The sequence below is a fragment of the Exserohilum turcica genome (genome assembly GCF_000359705.1).
Source record: "Exserohilum turcica Et28A unplaced genomic scaffold SETTUscaffold_14, whole genome shotgun sequence".
NCBI classification, from domain to species: domain Eukaryota; kingdom Fungi; phylum Ascomycota; class Dothideomycetes; order Pleosporales; family Pleosporaceae; genus Exserohilum; species Exserohilum turcicum.
In genome coordinates, this window is record NW_007359959.1 from 1,247,178 (window position 1) to 1,265,798 (window position 18,621).

Sequence of the window (18,621 nt, forward strand, 5' to 3'; positions counted from 1 at the left end):
CGTGGCTGCGAATTTGATTTCCAGTAAAACAGAAATGAACGGGTTCTACAAACAATGCGATTGGCGCAGTCACGATGCGTCCGCCCCCAAAGTAAGTAGCACAGCTGTGATCTGATAAGATTTCGTTGGTGGGGCGAGGAAGTGTTGTCCGGGAGCCGAACGATTCCAGCGTCATACTTACCTTTTCGAGTCATTCCAAACTTACCTACACATACGCGCTGCTCCCGCATCAGCAGGTTTTGTTGCCGTCTCCCCGAGCTCCACTCCTTACAGTTACTGTATCTAGACACATATATCACTTATCCTCCGGAATCAACGTGCTCTGTTCATGTGTAATCTTCCAGCGAGCATCCTTTCCTTTACGGAGATAAGCATTGCAGCGCTATCTTACAGAAAAGACTCGCACAGTATTCGCTTCATCAGCTATTTAATGAGACGGAACAATCCGAGACGAGTCAGAGTCGTCATCTCCGGTCTAGTTCTGATCCGGAGATTTTTCTTGCCAAGCCTAATAAGTAAATAAGTAAAATGGAACGACACCCGGCCGGTTGCTGTATATGGCGAATAGCTCCCTATCAAATCGTTGCTAAATGCTTACTGCTTGGCTGCACATGCCTCGGGATGCTTGCACTAGCTAACAACCCCTCTCTCACAGGATCGTTGGTACTCTCAGGACACTGCCCAGTTACCATATCACACTTAGAAGTAGAGATTAAAGGCATCCATCAACTAAGCCGCTTTGCACTGTATTGATATACTATATACACCTGTACATCTTACGGAAAATAACAAGAATGAGATGCGAGATGGATAATGATCTAATCATGGTTTTGGTGATAGAAGTCTTGACTTGTTCATGATATCTCTCGGGTAAATTACAAAAGAGCAAGGCATCACTTCCAAGCCTCTACTCCATTATCGTTAGACTTGCAACCTTTTACAGTATCGTGTCGGGTGTACAACTGCCCTTTTAGTAGTGCTAGAGTAGTGCTTATACAGGAGGTAACTACATCAAGTTGTTAGGGCACTGACACGCCAAGCACCCCCCGTGACACAACACATTTCAGCGCTCACATTAGGGGCTTCGGCGTTTCTGGAAACCGAAACACTCCTACGTCTTGTTTCCTTGAAATGAGTTGATACTTTGTGTGGGAGTCCATTGGCCGCATAACACAATACCCCCTAGAAACTGACCCTGTCGGACCGATACACTGCAATAAACCGTTTACTGGCTCAATGAAGTAGCAACAGTACTATACGGTAGCTGGAAAGAGTGCAAAGTAGGCTAGTAGGGGATATACCAATTTTTGAAGAATATAAACAGTTGTCCCATCACGATTTCCACTGCAACCACCACACTCGCTCACACTCTTCACAGTCACTCATTTTATACAATCTTTTAACTCTAGTTCCCTTTCCACCAACACTCATTCATCATGCATCTTCCATCCATCTTCATCGGCCTTGTTGGACTCCTTGCGGGGTTCCCTGTTGCTCTGGCTGCCCCGACTTCCGACACCATTGGTGCCGCAAACCAGCTCAATGCTCGTCAATGTTCAACGAGTGGTACACAAGTACAAAGTCCCGAGGCCTGCACTGCTCTCAGATGCTGTTCGGACGCAAAGATGGTAAGGATATGCTTGTCCTCTCTCTTTCTAACATCCAGAACAAACAAACAAGGAGAAGTCGCTAATGACCACGTCTATTAATAGGGAATGGGAGGCGGCGCCTGCCAATGCATGTAGAGATTTAAATCAAGATGTATAGTGATTTCGTGCCGGAAAGCAATTCTCTACATCTTCCCCCTTCGCCTCACGCTTGGAATCTAGGTTTATAGGAATTATCTATTTTAATTCATTTAAAGTCTGTTTAACACAAAGCTAATGCAATACACCTGTGAGACGAATGCCCTGCTATGCTAATTATCCCCATTTCAGCATTCCAGAGACTACTATGTATGGATAATATATCAACAGACCACCGGGCCAGACGTAATCTTATACATCGAGATATTTATGAAGACAGTGACTTTGGTAGCTGCCAAAGCGACCAAGCATTGAGTCTCCAAAATACTACCGAATGAATAGCTGGATACTGGCCCACTAGATGGCCTAGCACAAGTGGGCACGTTTCTTTTGCCTAACCTGTGTTGTATTGCTTGGAGCTAACTCCTTGACCATAAAGCTGCATGTACTATGGGCACGGTATGATTGACATCGAATCCCGTAGCTAATATATCCTCAATTAGCAGTTGTCAACTCTATCTATGAACCCACTACGTAATAGTGACGGGCTAAAGACACGATATTAAGATCTCCAATAGGGTCTGTGCACTTCTTCCACCTATGATAGATTGTAGTGTAGCCCTAAGATCGTCTTTAAGAGATAATACGAAGCTAGGTTGCTTTTACAGCTCCACTTGATCTACTGTCTAGTTTATAAGACTACGTAGTACTAGGCAGCTTCTTCAGCACCGACCCTTGAAAATCAAGGGCGCTACCGCAGATAGGTTAACTGATATACACAGCATCTCATAAGAAAGATGTTTAGTCTTTCTTCATACTCTAAGAGAGGATGTAATTCTAACCCTACAGCATGCTTACCTACTCTAAGCCTGTATATTCGTACTTATCTCTCTTGTTATATAGACATAGAGCGCAATTAGTTATCACTATGATTTATCCTGAACGAGACTGTGAGGAACAGGAATGAATTTGAATTAATTCATTAGAGAAGTCGGACTGAGACATTGATTCTACATGTGATTCCAACGCACTGGCGCAACCGATTGTACGATGCAGTAGGTACCACACACAGCACTGTACAGCAGTGAAGCATCATTCACAAGAATACTAGTATTTACAAACGATTTACTAGCGAGCACTACCACGAGGTTAGGCCTCCATTCTATCCTGAACGTATGGTTTTTCGCTACAAAAAAGAATGTTTCGCCAGCTAACAGCTTACAAACAAACGCAGTAATGTCCTACTACCTATTGGGCTTACAAGATCTAAGATGGGACAAGTAAAGGTTCGGCTCACCAAACCGAGCGTACGGTGAAATACGCTATGTGCATAGGCGCCGAAAGGCAATGCTCAAAACAATCAGGGATGCAGACTGTCGTGCATGATCGATCCCCAGGCTTGTAGTATGAACCTTTGATCGATCCTGAGGCCAACTCTTAGCCCGTAGACCGCTAGCCCATGGTAGTATAAAGGAGGTAGATCTATCGTTTTAGCGCTTAACAGGCGGAGCCTCTCGGTGAATTAATAAAATTAGGATAAAGCTGCCAACGTGTAGGGTTGTACAAGAACACTGCTGGAAATAAGCCACTATTGACCTAATAGTGAATTCAGGATTCAATAATGAAATGAAAACACTTGAAGTGCAGCACGTTCTATTTGTGGTAAAAGAATGTAGACAAAAGTCGCCTATCCTCTAGGTCCGGCTTTGGCATCCTTCAACGCCAAGCGCACTGAATAACCCTTTATCCCTAGTTAAATCTGCACCGGATGAGTCGGTAATTTAGTAGCTACCTTTGTTTAGGGGCTACCGGAAGACTCCGTCTCCGCCTGCAATTGTTACGGGCCTTGCTTTTAGAATCATTCCACCTGTTCGGCTTTGTAAATGAACAAAAGATAATTACGCTGAAGAGAAGTAGCAACTATAAGCGGTGCAGAGACGCGCCAAGTAGATTCATGCTCTTCCCCCTGCTACCTTATCAGCTACGCCTGAACTGGAAGACATTGTATAGGTCTTCCCGCATAAACGACAATCTTAAGCTCTACTTATACGATCCCTGTTCACATGCTCACGTCATTGACCTAATTCGGCATGGTGGCGTGCGCCTCTCTGACAGAAGGGAACAGACTCAGGAAAGGCTCTCCTGTAGAAAAGAAGCAGCCCATGTTTTTTTGGGTTCAACCACGAAGCGGTGATAAGGAGATGCTTTTGTGCGCTTAGCGTTCGGGAGTACTTGTGCTCACCCCGTGGACGAATTCCCGGCACTTAGGATTGCAGTAGAGTTCTAGGTAATTACGGTAGGAAATCTGGAATAGCATATTCTTTTACCAAGGCCTTAGCAAGGTCCTAGCCTATGCAGAGTCGCGGAAATTTGCCTACTGGTGGGTGCTTACTACTTGATTTGTGCCTCTTGTACACAATCGAGAATAACCACCATGAAGCAGCGAGGGGGCTACCATGTTGCAGTTAAGCCGAGTCGGGTGATGTCAGATTTTCAATTCCAGATAGCTCCACCCTGGTTTGTAGTCACCGCCGCCCTCCTACTATGTTGATTAAGTAGTGGTCTTCTCCTTTTCCGAAGGCTGACGCTTGCAAGGCGTATAATTATCTCAACCGGAAAATGTCGTGGATTTTTCGGTTTCGCTGTTTCGGCCCGTTTTCTGGCTGCAGGATACAATGTGTTGTTCGGTTTCAGGGGTGGGTTTTATAAGGATATCTGTTTAAATATAGCGTTTTTAGTGCCTTTTAGTGTGATGCTACAACCGCGCCTGGTGAGATAAGTAGGTATAGCGAAACAGGGAAAGAAAAACGGAGGCACAAAGCAAAACCAGTAGCCACAGCCTCTTTTTCGAAGAATAAAAGCCATAAAAAGAGCGTTAGCTATAGATCTCTAGCTATAGATGTGGGTGTACGATACAGCCAAAATTGCGTAATTACCGTACTGGGCATCGTCAGAATACTAATTCGTATGTAACGCAGTGTGCAGAGCTAATCGCAATTAGGCCCAGATAGTCAATGTTCGAGCTTTCTGTGATCCCTGCTTGTGCTCGTACCTCATCATGACCACCAATCTGACCTAAGGAAGCAATATGTAAAAAATACCTCATCGTTTATTTGTACAAAATCCGCCTAGGGCTTCAGACTTGACCCTATTCGGCTAAATTAAAGGAAACCGAAAGCGCGAAGCCGGACTGGCCATGAGTGATCACGGCCGATACTGTATAGGTAGGGCGTTCTTCATGGAGTCTAGATCTCAGGAGAATATGGTAGCAGTATTTAACCAGCTGTGACTTGCCGGTTGTCACCATTACAACCACACACAACTATTACAAGACTAAATAGTCCAAAACACTGCAACAAGATGAAGCTGTACACCTGCGCAATCTTCTATTCTCTTATCTGTACTGCATTGGCCTCGTGGGTAAGTAGCTAGAAGGCTCTCAGTATTTAAATGGGTGCTTTCCTAATGCACTCCAGAACTGCAATACGCCTCTAGTAGACGCTATGTATGGAGTGTGCAGAGATAGCGACACGGGAGCGATGCAGCCCTGTAGACAGGTATTGTATATCTATAAAGAATAACAAAATAATATACTTACACTCAACAGAACTTTGGATGTCGCACTGTTGGAAACGGTTGCTACCCGAACGCCGACGGCTACGGCAACGCAAACTGCAGTTAATGTGCGGATGTGCCTGTCAAAAGTCACTGCCACCTTTAGCGGGCAGGGGTTCGCATTATATGCCTGATCAGGAAGCATTACTGAGCTCATATAACACTCCTTTTCGTTTCCCTCTTCATGTACTATCAATCAATTCTATTATTCGCTTCCTAATACTACGACTATTGCCATGGTTTCTTACAGTCACCTCACATTAAGTAAAGTAGTAGTTCTTCAAGCTATAGGTAGGCTACCTTATACATTACTGTACTTACTGTAGTGGAAATGAATTACTCAATCTATATACGACAAGATCACGAAGTAAGAATTTAATTCTAACCTGAGGGTCTATTTCATGCTAGGCACTGGCGCGCAGTAAACATACATAGCGACATCTTTGCGGCGAGCTAACGGTGCTGTGGACAGAAACCAGAATACTCGGAAAAACCAATATTAAGCGCTTGCTTTGTGGAATTCTGCTTTGCTGTTGTCAGAGCTGGCAGAGGCAATCTAAGTCGCACAACAACCGAGGATGAGATTCTACAAGCTTCTGCTACCAGCTTCTCATCTTCGTCAAACTAATGATTTTGTGATTACCTTTCAGGCACTCCCTATAGCTGCCTTGTTCACGGGTGGTGGAAGCGGTTGAAATATACTCAGTTTGAAATAAAGAACACTATGAACATGCCCAGGTAATCACAAAGGCCTAGCTAAAGCTTACCTCGAACACTTATATCATATTATAGTCCTAAGTGACTATAATAGCGCATATACTGTTTATGGGAAACCCAGAAAGTTGTCCGTGACCGAAGGTTCGCGCCTGTTCCTTGTCATATTTTGGTTCTTCCAAGTTCGAACATCCAGCAAAGGCTATCAGAGAGGCAGAGGAGACCGGCATTGACCACATCAACATCCTTATTGTCCTTGCATGAACCTGTCCTTCGACTAGTCTACCTGGTTCAATCAACCTTCATGAGGTTCACGATGCGTTCAATGCAAACACCATACCACCAATAGCCACCTACCAGGTAGAGCAGCCAGTGCTTGGCAAGCCCATGAAATGCGCCTTGGTTTCAATGAGCAGTGCATCTAGTTCGATGGGGAATGCGCTAGCCTCTCAAATTCACTGAATATATATGTTATGCCATGTCGAAGGCTTCTCTAGACTTTTTCACCATGGCTAGACATGGGCCCCAATCCAACTTCAGTGCCTATATTGTTTGCCCTGGTCTCGTACAAAGCAATCTTGGCAACACAAGCGCAAAGATGCAAGGGACGGAGAAGGCTCTGATTACTATTGAGAATAGCTAGGCAAAGGCCACGACTACTGTATGTGTTGCGATAGGTGGAGTGAACTGAAGATATGGTGCTGATAATAACAAAGGCTGATATCGCAACCCGCACAACGTCTTCCAACAAGTTCCTCAACGTCAGGCCCGATGGTGAATTCCCGAGATAGACCAGTTATGGCAGAATCGTTGCAGAGAAAGAAGTGTTTCATACTCGCAACATGGTGGACAATGTGCTGAAACCAGTTGTGCGATTTCCGTAATGCGTGATGTAGTCCAGGTTTGTGAGCGATCAGACAAGCACGATGCAACAGTGCCATGGTACTGTTTAGGTTGCCACACTTTTTCCAATATTACCGTCATGCGGCTTCCCATTCGACTAGCGCGAGCACCTCGCTTTGCATCTACTATCAGTCATGTAGACGGCTGGTCTTTACGGTCACATACTCAACATTGGTAGTAGTATATACATTATTTCGTCTTAGCAAACCCCTTTCTCTATGTAGACGCGCTTCAACATCTGACTGGTTTTAATTTAACGAATCAGGTAATATGGAATAAGTAGAGACCGCATTACCTAGATGATACACATGCAGGTTAATTAACAGGAAGCATATGCATCTAATTCATCGTGATTAGCTGTACCCTTCTCCACTACATAACCACGTCCCACCTGTTAGCGCACGAGTATCATCAAACATACATGAAGAAAGAAGCACCATGAAGCCGATATGGGGACATCACGTCATCATTACAAGAAGTAGAGACCCGAACAGCAAGATTGCCAACAAGAAGAATCTGATTCGAGCAAGCGCGTAAACCGAAGACGAGCAACAACTTAACCGCGGCTCCAAGTTCTCCCGCACCACCAACAAGCAAAATTCTTTGATTCCCAGTCCAAGTATAAAGTTGATCCTCGAGCCCACCTGAGATGATTCAAGGCCCTTCATCGCGTAACAAGGTGTGAAACCAATGATGACGACTTGTCGCTGACAAACTGAACTGAGGTCTCCAACGAGTGAAGATAGCCTGTAGAGATGACGCGCTGTTAGCAAGCTATGCAGGGCGACTTTCATGGTCAGAGCCCGTTTGTCATCACTGGCCGTGGCCTCAGAGCGTAACAGGGAGTTTTGTCTTCACCCCAGCTGCCTTTGTAGCATGCCTAGAGCTTATATGCCCCCAAAATTTAATGTAGGCTTTTGTATATTCGCTTCGTGGAAGATAGCTTTGCGTAGCGGTTCAAGGGTGTTACGGAAATAAGACATGAGATGTTGGGTGGGTTGCGTTCGTGTACGAGGAAACTGTCTTGTAGAAAGAAGTTGACAAATGGAGAGATGGAGTCAACAAGGCATAATGTGATGTTACATACTATGAGGCGGGCATGGGGGAGAGGACATGCCTTCCTTTTCGTACACTATTGTCCTTCCCTGCTTGCAGAGGCCGCTTCGTTTTCTGGGGGCGCGCGCCTGCAATAGGCATCATACGGAGGGTGTCACTAGTCTGCGATGGCAAGAACATCGATGATTTTTGACAAGTTACGATCGCGTTGTGCTAGAAGAAGCCAGGTAGCAGGTAATAACAAAACTGGAAAGAGATCTGCATCCAGTGCACAAGTAGCGCGTGAATAGGTGCTCAAGATATCGTGGTACAATTCACATGCGCTGTTAGAGAGAAAAGATGGCACAAAGAAAACGACCAGATGCCAGTGCAAGTAAAGTCTTCCAAACAGGTCATCACGGTATGGTCATATCTTCGTTCCTTCAGTGTTATCCAAAGATGGTTATTCGAAGACCTACGATAGTCTAGGCCATCATTCGTCCATCTCAACCAGACTACCAAACCGGTTATTCCTAGCCGCAGCATACGACTCTAACTTTTCATTTCCACTATCGCTATCGCTCTGGTCCTGTACGTCACGTCGTGATCTGCCCAGCTTCTTCAACACATCATCGACATTCCACGCAATTCTCTCTGCGCCGACTCGTGCCCCAACCAGATTCGGTGCTCCAGGCCCAAGTCGAAGTCCTGCGAGTCTTCCAGTGACAAACAGCGGCACATCGTCGTCCCACATGAGGTCGTCGTTCAAGCACGGCAGACCACCGACGTACTTGATAGGGTACTGTTTCTGGATGGTTTGGAGAAAAGGTATGGTACGGATATCGGATTGGATGCCCGTTGCAAAGACAATGTAGTCTAGTGCTGGGAGCTTGACCTCGTCCGAAGACGTCTCGCACGTCCATGTCTTGGAGCAAGGATCCCAGGATACCGATTCAAGCGTCGTATAGGTGTGCAGAGCAATTTTACCATGAGCGATGTGCGCATCTAGGATCTTGCGGTATCGAGGCGTCATGCTGCCGCCGTTTCGGGCTTGCATCATCATCCCCCATCGTTCTAGCATGGTGATTAGCTTGTACTCTACTGATACTATATAATTACCTCACGTACCTTCATCTGTATCTGCGGTCCAAAATGCAGCCTGGTTGAAGTTTCTGAATTTGCCAACCCAGTCAAGGTCTACGTCAAAGTATTTGACCTTGAGCGGTCCACGCATGAGCATCCACACCTTGTTTACCCCCCGCTTGAGAGCTAGATCGGCTAGCTGAATACTTGTAAGGCCGCCTCCTACGATCAGCATGCTAGAGTACTGACGCGCCTTGATCTTTGCTGCTACATGTGGCGCTGGGAATTGCTTGATTTGCATTGCGTGCGAGAAGCCTTCATGCGGGCGTATGCTCGGCAGTCCAGGTACTGGAGGTATTGATGGTGCATTTCCAGGACCTATCGCGAGAATGACAATGTGTGCAAATCGCACGCCTTGGTTGGTTGTGACGCGGAATATCTTTCTATCATCTCCAGAGCCATCATCAGATATGACGCTGTCATGCTCAGCATCCGCAAATTTGGCCACCTCGTCATACTCGATACTCGTCACGCTTTCATGACGAAGCATTTCGTTGCCAAGGCGATACCTTCGAACGACCTCGTCGCAGTGTGCGTCGAATAAGTCCATTCGCGGCACAAAGTAGTCTTTTCGATCTCGCTCATCAACGTCTGGTGTACCGCCTAGAAACCTTCCTTGTTTGAGCTTCTTCTTCTTCTTATGCTTGCTGACCTCTTTGCCCGCAATACCAGGTAGAGCTTGAATGTCTTTTTCTCTTTCCTTCTCGTAAGTGTATGCGAGCAGTGCGTCTCGGTCGGCGGGATCCACGTGGAAGAACATTGGACTCCGGAGGTAGTCTATGTGAAATGTCTTGAAGAGCCGCTTCCATTTGGACATCCAATATGCTCCATCGGCATCGAGAACCAACATATCTGTTGCTTCTTCCGATAGAACCAGCTGTTCGCACCCGCAGTCAGATGTGCCTGGTGTTGAAGGGGGCGAGGGCATAGAGTCCTGGTTCTTTCGATAGTTCTTGATGTTCATCTTTCGTCCATGCTTTTTGATCCAGTGGTAGCGCTGGTGTTCATCATCAGTAAAGGTGGCCGATGGGGTATGTTCGCGCAGTCGTGCTGCCACTGCTAGACCAGCTGGTCCAGCGCCGACAATCAAAACATCGTGGACATGCATGCTGCTATAACCCGCGGCTCTTTAGCTCACACTCGATAAGGATTGATGTAGGGTGAAATTACAGGAAACGTTTAAAAACGCCTCCCGACTCATCTGTCATGTGAGTACCGATGTACCATGATGGCTACTGTTCCCAAATCGGCGCGTCCATCATGGTGCTCCAAGGGCACACGCACGCACAATTACGAAGACGCAAGACGATGATTCGGGCAGATTGTGGAGATCTATACTCTTCAGCAGACACAGGTACTTCTTGGCATATTCGTGGCCGATAGCAAGGCTAACCGCGATGGGCGCAAATGGGAGTAGGTTTCGTTTTTCAAATCTCATGCATCCATTCAAACGGGGTGAAATAGATCAGGGCTCTTGGTATTATCCTCCGCACTGCGCGAGGTCCGCCAACTTGCAGGGGCGCTCATGTGCGACGCATGTGGCGCTCGCGTATCTTCCATTTCAATGGCGCTTGTGATGAAATCCGGGTCATGGTCTTCTTTTTGCTTCCCCAAGCCACCATTTATGTCTTCTTGGCTTTCTGTTCGCCGGAAGACATCTCTGAACCCTCTGGGTATTTCTGTTGTTCTCGGTTCATGCCAATACGTGCGGGAATGTTGCGAGGGCTGTGGTGGTTGGGCGATGGAGACGGTACCAGCCGCGTCGGAATTGTAAGTATTCGCGCTCCAGTTGCGAAGGCGGAAAATGCGTTGGATAAGTGGGTAGGTAAGGGGAAGGTTGGCGCAGAGGATAGCTGTGTAGGATTCCCGCAAGTACCAGATAGTCCACTCATTCCCAAAGGGATGGGTAAACGAGTAGTACTTGTTGAGGGCAGCAGCGACAATGGTAAACATTCCGATACAGAATATCATGCATAGAATCATCTTGTTCTTCTTTGGCAAGCGGATCTTGAACAAAAGTGGCATGGGTATGCTTATTATAATCAAATCGCTGGAAATGTTGAAGACAGCATTGGCGATGAGGTGGTTTGTAGCCGCAGAGCATTGTTCTGCAACGATAAGCGCGATGCGATTGAACACTTATTGGTAGTGCACTTACTGGAGTTTGGAGGGACCGCCCAGTACTGGTTGAATGGCCTACACCACACGCCGAGATATAATATCTCCATGACAACAAATGACACAGCCACATAGATAGAGGTGCCAATAACGATCTTGTGTTGTGGGAGGACTAGAGTCATGCGTTCGTACATGATGAGCAGACAGGCCTTGACCAGCCAGATTGTGAGGATCTGCATCTGCTCTACCACCAAGACCAGCTTGGATCCGTAAATGCGGTTCTTGATCTCAGCCTGAGAATACTGTGAAATATCGTCGCCGGGCGGTATCAAATTGCTACTGGTTTTGGTAATCTCATGCATGACACTGTTGAGCACAGTATCTGTGGCCTGATTGCAAATCAGCATCTACAGTGTCGCTCAAGGCGGTGAATCACGAACCATGGCCACAAGAATCAAGTAATCATCCAGCTGTAAGCGCTTCCATGCTCCACGGTGTAGCCTGCGCGAGATGAGTCGGACAATGACAGCCATCCAGCATACGCCATAGAAGATGCCGGCTTCAGGCTGAAGCCCGTCCGACGACATGGGGCGTTTGTAAAAAGCGCCGAAGTTACCGCCACCGTTGGAGTCTGGGCCAGCTGGCTACGGCTAGCCGCAGCGTAGGTTACCCGGGCGTTCGTGGGGGCAGACAGTAGTGTGAACAGTTCTTTTGGAAGTTGTGCGGGGCTCTGGTGTCGGACGCACCAAATGTTGACGAGGTGGCGAGGGCTGGTCAGCAAGGCGTTTGCAATTTGGTGAAGACGCGCGTGAAATCAGCATTCAATCGTCCTAAATTGGTAACATGGGGGGATCGCTCTGGTCGCAGGGAAGACTTCTCGGGGTGCTCTCGGAGGTTGCTTGGGCAAGTGTTGCGCTGGGTATCGAAGTGGGCTGTCGCTCTGGAAGTTGGAGGTGTTGCGCAATGTTTGGAGGAGAAGAGATGCAGGTGAGAAGGAGATCGCTTAGAATTGAGGCCCCCCGGACCCAACAGCCATGTGCTGGGTACCGAACAGGAGCCAAATTCCATGGAAGCTGTGTGCCTTGGATGATCTGCGGCTTGAACCTAGCGCAGATGTGCAGCCTTGTTACTTGTGGAACCTGACGGCAGCGTGGATTGGACAGGGCAGCACTTGTCTGACACGACTCAACCCAGAACTGGGCTCCCCGATTCAATGCTACTGTGCTGTCGCGTGGCGGATGTTCAATGCTCACCGGAAAGGGTTTGCGAAACAAGGCCATGTGGTGGAAGAACCAATGTAGTGACAGGAATTCAAATACCAAACGAAAAGAGCATAACTTTTGGGCCTTTCTTCGGCAGTCCTGCGGCGCTGCTTCGGCGGTTCTGGGGCATTGCAAGGCAGGCATACATATGTTCATACAATAATTCCAAAGACCGTCCAGTATGCAGGTGGTTTCATGGCAGCCTTTGTCAGTGCTGCTGTGGCCTCGACTTAGGGAGAACCAAATAGCCGTCGGGCGATGTAAGAAACGCGGGAGCTCGACATGACAGGGAAACTATGGCGACGGCACCCGGCTCAGACGGATGACATATTTTCGGGGGGGGGGGGAGGGGGGGGGGATGTTCACGGACCGGGCGCCACCAGTCGCCAGTAGGCGGGCCGTGGCTGTAAGCGTCTCTGTCCCCGACTCAGTGTGGCTGACTGGCATTCTGAGCAGTCTAGCAAAATCGCATTCACACCGTGCAACCGTATCCTTACAAAGCATATTTTACAGCCACACGGCGCTCTCAAGCAGGCGCCGTCATAAGGCCCTGATGCCGATGCCGTACTGGGAGCGAGAATATCTCAGCACCGACGCGCAGAAGGAGGCACGCCTGCGGGTTAGAAAAACCCAGTTCCACTTATACCACGGCCTCGCATCCCAAATCCAGCTCCGTCTTCCGCACAAGCACACATGCAAATTTCCCAAACAATTGCTTCCAGACCTATCGTTCCAAGCGTCCGGGCGCTACGAGAATGCGACATAGGTGCACACACCTTTGGAAAATGCAACTCCCGCTTATATCAGCCCGGCAGCTCCTTGCCGACGCTCACGTATGCTAAAGCAGCCATCAGGCTTCCAGTCTACTGCGCTAACAGCACCCTTATGCCTTTTTCGGTAAAGCTACCCTTTGCTCCTTTGCTCCACTTGTCTCGAGGCAGGTTTTGGGTGCTTGTCGGAGGAGTTGCCACTGCAACGTGGTGCATCGGCGCTTCTTTTGTGTCAAACTCTAAAAAAGATATACCGCCAACCAGAAGCGCCATTCTTTGATATACGTACCAGGAAGCACGCATATCCCTGTTTCCGACAGCCAACTGAGTCGCCGTCATTCATACACATGTGTATGGCGAATTTATTTCGAGGTTGCAAGTTTGTTGGCACACCAACACAACACCACCCTCAGCGCTATCTCGCATAGCCAAGGTTCGCCCAGAAAGCCTCAATGCCTGGTGACACATCTCTCGGCACCTTCTTCTCCTTCCAAACATCTCCAAGCCTACCGAGCATGCCGGTCCATTCTCTGATGGCTTCACCCTTGTGCCCATGCCTTGCAAAGTGCACTAAATAGCCACCTCTCCTAGCACTACCCTCTTGTAACCCTTCGGTATCCTGTCGCTCCTCAAACAATGGTGCTCCGCCCTCGCCATACGCATTGAGCCGATGCTCGGGTATGTATCTTGTTTCATGTGTGAATTGGTCAGTATCAAGAATATACTACATAGCCGACTATTCCGTAAAAGGGAGGTCGATATCGGGCCTGTAGTCTCGGAAAGCGAGGATGGTGGTGAAAAGGTCAGTCGCCCACTTGTTGACTCGTGATAGAAACACGTCAATTTTGAGGCCGTTCTAATCTTGAGCTACATGGAGATTCGTTGTGTTTGGATGCACTTGTTTGGTTCGGTCGTCGCGATACCACCCCGGATTGGAGCGCGTCTCCTCTGGGGGAAGGAAACTCGATATAGGGCGGCATTGGTCCAGGACAAGGGTATCACGGTCTACCCATTGGATCCATTCAAGCCGCTCCTTCTCTGGTTTCACCATCTCGCGCATGAGGAGCTCTAAGATAAACGCAGGCTTGTTCCACAGGTCGTCAACAATAGGATCCCACATGACCCTGACCTCTGTGCCGTGGACTAAAGCGTGAAGAAGGTGCGTTTGACGCACCATCTCGTAGTGCTCTTTATGCTCACCAAAATGTGCGGTAACGACTGCAATGCGCAATCTCGCACTGGCAAAAGTTGAGTACTTCCGACACGTTGCGCGCTTGGCCGTAGTTGTTTTTATGAGCTCAGAAGATGCCTCTGGTATGCTCTCGAGTTTCCATGAGCAACAAACTGTACAACTGGTCACCATGGCGGTCTCGGGTAGGGTATCGTTGTGCCCTGGAGTGGTCCGTAATACCAAAGGATGGATGGAAAGCCGATGAGAAGAAGACATGACCAAACAAAGAACTTGTTTGTCAGAAACTCAAGAGATGCATAAGAGGCTAGGAAAGAGAAGTAAGCACTAGACGGAGATGGACGAATTCACAATTTGGGTAGGAGACGGTGTCTTGCTGATATTATAAAAAGAAGAACACGGAGCCAATGGCAAAAGCTCAAGACCTCTCCTACAGGACAAGCATTGCAAGATTGCGGGTACACCATCACATTCGTTCTAGATTCAAACCCATCTGCCGTTGCAGCCATGTCGTCGGCTGCCCATGTCGTCGCAAAAGGCAGAGGTTCGGGGATACTCAAGTTGGCACATATCACCCAAGACCCGGGGTATGCTTGCTTGCAATACACAAACCCGGACTACGGATCCTAATCTTGTTACAACCAGTATATTGTACATCTGGTATCCGGAGCGGGCTTGCGCCTCGGTGCACCAGTGGTTGGACTTTACACATCGGAGTCGACGGCTGTACAATGCAAATGAGCAGCTGCTCATAGGAGCCACGTACATCTTACCAATGGAGTCAAGTGACTCATTGACAATGGTAGTACGCACGAGATCGTTCTTGAGATCGACATGACATTAGGATCGTCACAGAGACCAACGCGTCCCTCCATAGCAGACCGGAATGTCTGCTAGGGGAGAATTCTTGGCTTATTACAAGCTCTCAATCCAAAACAGCCTGGCGCTTTGCAGCACCAGAACCTTGACATTTGAAGTTATTGGGACTTCGTAATAAACGCCAAGGCGACCCACACTCGTGTCAGCACCATGACGAGAAAACGTCCTCTTTCTGGCGAGACGAAAAAACAGACACGTGCGCGATAGTGGCGCGCTATGTACAGTCATTGTTGATCAGGCGTCGAAGACAACATGGGCGGACTCTAAGTACACGAAGTTTGGGCAACTGCGCGCCATCTGTCAGCCACGTTCGGGAGTCGGCGGAACATGCGACATTTGACGTCAAGAATCTCTAGAACATTATGCCTCGGCCACCATGATGCTTGACGTACCATAAACCCTCCTTACCTATGACGCTTAGCAAACAAAAATAGATGTGAAGTGTGCTAAACGAGTTTAAAAACAATGCATGCATGCCACGTGCTTCACCCGGCGTGTCTTATGTACACGTGATCGTCACAAAAACAAAAAATCATATGCTGCTCAGCGGGATATTGAATTCTAGCCGCCCGCGGCCTCCAATTTGCTTGGTAAGTGGAAGCGATGAGTACCATGTTTTAGGGTTGATAACTACCATGTTTATTGATTTACCCTTTTGAGATACAGTGTTGTGTTTGGAAATCCTCGGCGTTAGCACATCAAAATCACTCATAAAACAGAGGGATCATATTTCACCCTCCTTGCATGCCAAGATCGTGTCGTATCGGTAGTGTTCTGTGCTGTTAATCAGTATCGCATCGTCTGATAATGGACGCTGACTGGCCTTGTGTTCTCATAAACCCACATGATGATTTGCGACGTTGAATTGCTATTACAGGATGCACTTTGTAGTAACTCACGAAGCTAAGGCAGACATGATCAGACTTTTCAACCATCAAGCCTATGATGCCCCAGCCGCCGCCTCGATTTGAAACACCAACACTATGTTACAAGGCTTGATTAATGGCTCGGTGTTATATAGATCGATCGCCTGCACTAATTACTCATTCTCACGATCTGAATTGCAAATTTGATATATATCCTCTATACTAGCGTGAGGTAGTGCTAACATAGCAATAATACTACATTGGTCAGTACCCTCTCTATGTCACTGCCGTACGTATTGTATAGCGGCTAGTAACTGTGATGAGATCTGCCGCTGTTGGGGTTCAAGGAAGTCTCCAAGCTCACTCAACATGCACTCACAGCTTGAAGCAGGTATAAAATCATGGTAATGGTCATTAGGGCAAGGTTAGGGTGGCCACTACGCAACCCTACTCAGAATTTGATAGGGTGAACGGCAGCATGGCTATCCTTGCTGACTTTTGGTTCGCGCGCCCTCCACCTTTCATACTAATCCATATCGCCATTAATAGTAACTGCAGCGCCGTTTGGTTTGATTAGGGCTTCAATTGTATCGTCGATCTCGCTGGAGATAACCTTTGTTCGCCTTAACGCATTTGGTGGCGTATTGTGTTCTGCCCAAAGCATGCGAAACGCGCGGTTGTTAGCCCCGAGCCACTTAGGGTTGCTCGCCCGTGCAAGCTTTTAAAAGGATCAATAGCTCAGATAAAGCAGAGGTGTAGCCTAGTAAGTAGGCGAGTGATCGAGTTTGTTGTAAGAATCCTCAACTTTCCTAGGCAATGCGGGAATCAATTGAGAGTTGGTGGTCAGGAGGTGGCATCTCAATATCAAGCCCAGCTGCTTTGGACGCTGACAACAATAATTTCGTAGGCTCCAATATGATTCCTTTCATCGATCCCAACTGAAGCTTGGTAAAAGCTTCACAATGTATTCTTAAGTCTCACTTGACGCGTCCATAACAAAGAGATCTACAATAAGCACATATGATATGACGTTATCTTAGTCATATACACCGCATTTTATACCCCTGCTAACTACTGATCACTCACTTTACATGTTAAACCACGGCAATTAAGTGGAGAGGCAATTTTATTTTGCTTATGTTGCGCGAATTAGTTAGAGGTATACCCTTGCTACTATTCCAGCAAAAATAGGTGCCACGCGTTCTGTACCTAAAATCCAAGACTTCATATTCTAAATACTCGATAATTGACAGTATTTACTGGATAAGGAGAATATATATAGCGGGTACTGTCTACTTATCTTCTCTTTCTATACCACGTACCCGATATCAAAATATCTCGCACACTTCAATATGTTGTTCAATTCGATCACTATCTTTTTAAGCCTGGCCTTTACAGTCTATGGACACCCTGGATTGCAGGTTGACAACCCTTATCTAAATCGCCGTGCTAATGATGTATGATAACCTTCTATTCCTGTTAGCAACTTACAATATCACGCAGCTCTAACATGGTTCTACTAGCCGACTTGTACCAATACAAATGATCCGAATGTCCCGCAAGGCTGGTGCTGGATATACAATGAACTAGGCAATAGTGTGAATGCGCAGGCGTGCCGTAAAGTATGTAATGATCGATTGGGAAACATAAGAATACTAACAAGTACGAAGCAATCTCCCTGTCAAAAGGACAACACTCCTTGCAAGACATCTGTTTATTATGATGGGAAATTTAATTATGCAAACTGTTCTTAGAAAGTTACAGTTCGGCTTGAAGTTGGGATGTTTAAGTAGCTGTAAATATCTTTGACAATACTATCTTGTTAGTGTATACAGTGTATCTTTCAACTTTGCATGTATGTCTATACTGAATCTAGTAACTAAGAAAATATCGAGTAGCACAGCCTTGGCACTAGTCAGTGTAGCTTCGTTCGTGCGTCGCGCTTAGGCTACTATCTTCACATTTCCCACTAAGTTTCAAGTAATGCAACTTCTCTCAAACATGTCAAATTCTTCAATTCAGTCTTTAAAACTGAATCTACGGCTCTCCAAATTCTGTTTCATATACAGAATAGAGAGCTGTAGTAAGAAACTATATTATTGTTCCATTAGAGTCTAGTGAGCTCGAGGCTATGTAAGACTTTGGCCGAGGCCGTTCTAACTAGATTTATTTACAAATACGAGTTTGTGCTTGAAGTGTGTCTGTGGTGCTTCGGCCTTTGTCTAGGTAAGCGATAGCTATCGCTTACTAGACGCCTAGTGCTAAAGAGCATTTTGATAACAGAAAGAGATGTTAGAAAGCAAAGCAATCCTCCAGCGGCTCTTTTTAGGGATAAAAGAAAAAGTTTCGACTTAGGTAGTTTAATAAGTAACTCTCTCGTTC

General features: G+C 47.0%; 3 protein-coding genes across 3 annotated transcripts; all 3 read right to left on the minus strand.

The window, feature by feature from the left end:
- Nucleotides 1-8,505: 8,505 nt before the first annotated feature.
- SETTUDRAFT_183803 (uncharacterized protein) lies at nt 8,506-10,600 on the minus strand (the record flags this gene model as incomplete). The annotated part of the gene is made up of 2 exons (XM_008025476.1): nt 9,141-10,600; nt 8,506-9,086 (listed from the first exon to the last, which is right to left on the minus strand). The coding sequence occupies exons 1-2, from the start codon at nt 10,261-10,263 to the stop codon at nt 8,506-8,508; spliced, it is 1,704 nt and encodes a 567-aa protein (XP_008023667.1). The 5' UTR covers nt 10,264-10,600.
- Nucleotide 10,601: 1 nt separating this feature from the next.
- SETTUDRAFT_46603 (uncharacterized protein) lies at nt 10,602-11,977 on the minus strand (the record flags this gene model as incomplete). The annotated part of the gene is made up of 3 exons (XM_008025179.1): nt 11,714-11,977; nt 11,314-11,662; nt 10,602-11,263 (listed from the first exon to the last, which is right to left on the minus strand). The coding sequence occupies exons 1-3, from the start codon at nt 11,858-11,860 to the stop codon at nt 10,602-10,604; spliced, it is 1,158 nt and encodes a 385-aa protein (XP_008023370.1). The 5' UTR covers nt 11,861-11,977.
- Nucleotides 11,978-13,720: 1,743 nt separating this feature from the next.
- SETTUDRAFT_160222 (glycosyltransferase family 34 protein) lies at nt 13,721-14,752 on the minus strand (the record flags this gene model as incomplete). Its single annotated transcript, XM_008025477.1, has 3 exons — nt 13,721-14,029; nt 14,177-14,626; nt 14,666-14,752. The coding sequence occupies 3 exons, from the start codon at nt 14,750-14,752 to the stop codon at nt 13,721-13,723; spliced, it is 846 nt and encodes a 281-aa protein (XP_008023668.1).
- Between the last annotated feature and the right edge of the window lie 3,869 nt (nt 14,753-18,621).